This window comes from Corapipo altera, unplaced genomic scaffold (genome assembly GCF_003945725.1).
Source record: "Corapipo altera isolate COAL_440 unplaced genomic scaffold, ASM394572v1 56602, whole genome shotgun sequence".
In the NCBI taxonomy this organism is placed as follows: Eukaryota; Metazoa; Chordata; class Aves; order Passeriformes; family Pipridae; genus Corapipo; species Corapipo altera.
Window position 1 is genome coordinate 191 of NW_020888166.1, and position 2,968 is coordinate 3,158.

Here is a 2,968-nt window from a genome sequence, read left to right on the forward strand (position 1 = left end):
GATAATGGACTGGGATGAGGAACAGAGCACTGGGATAGGGAACAGAGCGCCAGGATGGGGAACAGAGCACTGAGATGGGGAACAGAGGACCAGGATGGGGGATGAGGGACTTGGATAGGGAACAGAGCACCAGGATAGGGCCCCTGGGTTGGCTCATTCCCACTGGCCCCAAATTCCAGTTCACACCCACCCCCCACCCAGGGCAATGTGAGGGTTCCCCTGGCACAGCCCCCTCCTCCACAGCTCTCAGGCCCCCTTGGAATGTGGAGCACAAACCACGCAAATAGCAAACCAAGATTTATTAAAGGCACGGGGAAAACGCAGAGACATGGACTGGCTGTTTGAAGAGCCCCTACTCTGGGTATATAAACACCAAAACAATTCACAGTACATTTCACTGTGCCTATAAGTCATTTAAACGGGACACTTTGAGTCCACTCTACCTCCTCCTAGAATTTAAAACAAGGAAAAGAAACAATGAGAACAGAAACTTGTGTAACCTCACACAACTGCCAAAAACACAGCATCTCCAAAGTTTCTGTTCTGTGGTTTTTTTCACACATGCTGCAGTGAGACAGTCAGGATTAAGTCACTGGAAGTCTTGCTGGATATTCTCCTTGTTTGCTTCCCCGTGCTGCTGTTTGATCTGTGAGATTTCATTTTCCAGCTGCACAATAGTTCGTTCGATCTCGTAATTTTTACTGACAAGAGACACCCACCTTGGAAGGGAAAGGAAATAAAAAAAAGCCTTTAAGTGCTATTCAACAGTCCTCTGGTTTAAAAATCAAAGACAACTGAGAAAGCAGAGACACCCCAAGAGGAACAGGTTTAACAGAAGAATTCTCGATACTCACGTGGATTCCATTTCCCGTAGCTTGGCCCCAGCTGTGAGCTGCATGTTCTTTCTTTGCCAGTTCAGATCTTGGATGTTTTTCCTGGGGAGAGAAAGATCAATGTAGTTTTTTCCTCATTTCTTTAAAATCTGTACTATCTGTTGCTAATTTCCAAAATACACTTAATCCTTAGAAGTACTACCAGAAAACACTCCTGCAGCCAGGACTGTAATGACAACACACAGATGGATAAATCCCAGTACAGGGTTCACAGAGAACTCTGAGATAAATAAAAACAAAAGGCCAAGCCCAACATGAGGGAACATGTCTTTGCAGAGACAGCTGCACACTAAACAGAAATCAATCAGTAGTGAAAAGAAATCATTACTACATTTCAGAGAGAATTCCACAATCCAGAGCAGAAGTTCAGACATAATAAGATAAAGCCAACCAAACCAAATGAAACACAGAATTTTGAGTAGAACAGGTATTATGAATGTAACTGCCTGGGGAGGGCAGGGTCACATTTCTTAATTATTGATACTACTGAGTCTTTTTTCCTATGGTCATGGCAGCAGCACAAACACCAGCCTTTGTAAAGCTTGGGAGAAGAATTTCAGTATGAATCCAATTTCAGCATGGAAACATGAATGACTCACCTCAACTTCTGAAGCTCTTTCTGGGCTTGTTCTATCATATGAACCAGGTGTCTGATGGCAGAATGCAAGCAAAGCATTAGAAAAACACACAGTTGCTGAGTTAAAATGTCATTTAACCTGACATTTAACCCTCCAGAGTTAAGGATACAACAAGTCAGTGCAACCCAAACACACTGTTCTGGATAACAGATCCTCTACCTGCTCCCCTTCTCCTGAGCTAAGCAACCCTTTGCCTTCTCTCAGAGCTGGGTTTTGCATTCCTTTTGCCTACTCCTTTATCTAAGGTTCAGCCAACCCTTCTCAAAAACAAACATTAACATTCTCTGCCCAAAACAGCACCGGTGTTTCCTGCAGCAATACCCCCTACAACCTTTTTTTGGCTTTTACAGCAGCTTTATTATGCTCCAGGCTGAGTAAGTTCATTTTTATTTCCACTACTGAATTATTCTTTCTCTGTCTTTAGTCCCTTTAGTTCTCCTCAGTTTAAAGTCCATTGTCACCAATAGTCACAAAATTCAAGACTGGGATGTATCAGAACATGGGCTGTTCCTTGGCCACAGAGAGGGCTGCTTCTCCCTCAGATCAGCCTCCTCTTGCACTCATAGAATCATAGAATCGATTGGCTTGGAAAAGACCTCCGAGATCATCGAGTCCAACCCTTGGTCCAAATCCAGTCCATTTACTAGATCATGGCACTCAGTGCCACGTCCAATCTGCATTTAAAAATCTCCAGGGATGGTGAATCCACCACCTCTCTGGGCAGCCCATTCCAATGCCTGATTACTCTCTCTGTAAAGAATTTTCTCCTGATATCCAACTTAAATTTCCCCTGGCGGAGCTCTCACAGGGAGATTACGTTCCAAAACTATTCCAGATCATACTCCAAAGACCCTGCTGGACTCACACAGGAAAACACAACAAACACACAGCAGTTCAGCTCAGAACTGGGTTCAGCTGAGGGCCTTACTCGTTGTACACCTTCCAGGCGTTGCAGCCGTGCTGGGACATGAGCTCCAGGTTCTCGATGCGCACGGCCTGGTGCTCCAGCTGGGCCATGGAGTTGTTCACACACTCCTGCCACGCCGTGATGTCGTTCTTCTGCCCCGAGGACGGGGCTGGCAGCTCGTACCTGCAACGGGCACCGCTCACCTGGGGGCATTCCCCACCCGGGGGCACCGCTCCTGTGCCAGCACCGCTCACCTGGGGCGGGCACCGCTCACTCACCTCTTCATGCTGAGCAGCTCCAGGGGCTGCCGGGCCGCCAGGCGCTCGAACTCATTCCGCATGATCTCCGTCTGAGGGGGAGGCAGAGGGTGAGGGGGATCCAGTCGGGATGTGGGGGAGACACGACAGGGGTTTGGGGGAGGACACGACAGGGGTGTGGGGGCAGAACACGAGAGGGGTTTGGGGGAGGACACGAGAGGGGGTTGGGAGAAGAAAACGAGAGGGGTTTGGGAGAAGAAAACGAGAGGGGTT

General features: G+C 47.7%; 1 protein-coding gene across 1 annotated transcript; it reads right to left on the reverse strand.

Moving 5' to 3' along the window:
* Nucleotides 1–282: 282 nt before the first annotated feature.
* BCAS2 (BCAS2, pre-mRNA processing factor) lies at nucleotides 283–2,862 on the reverse strand (the record flags this gene model as incomplete). Its single annotated transcript, XM_027633016.1, has 5 exons — nucleotides 283–719; nucleotides 855–935; nucleotides 1,493–1,543; nucleotides 2,460–2,621; nucleotides 2,717–2,862. Coding segments are annotated over 5 exons (570 nt in total), but the record flags the coding sequence as incomplete, so codon positions are not given.
* Between the last annotated feature and the right edge of the window lie 106 nt (nucleotides 2,863–2,968).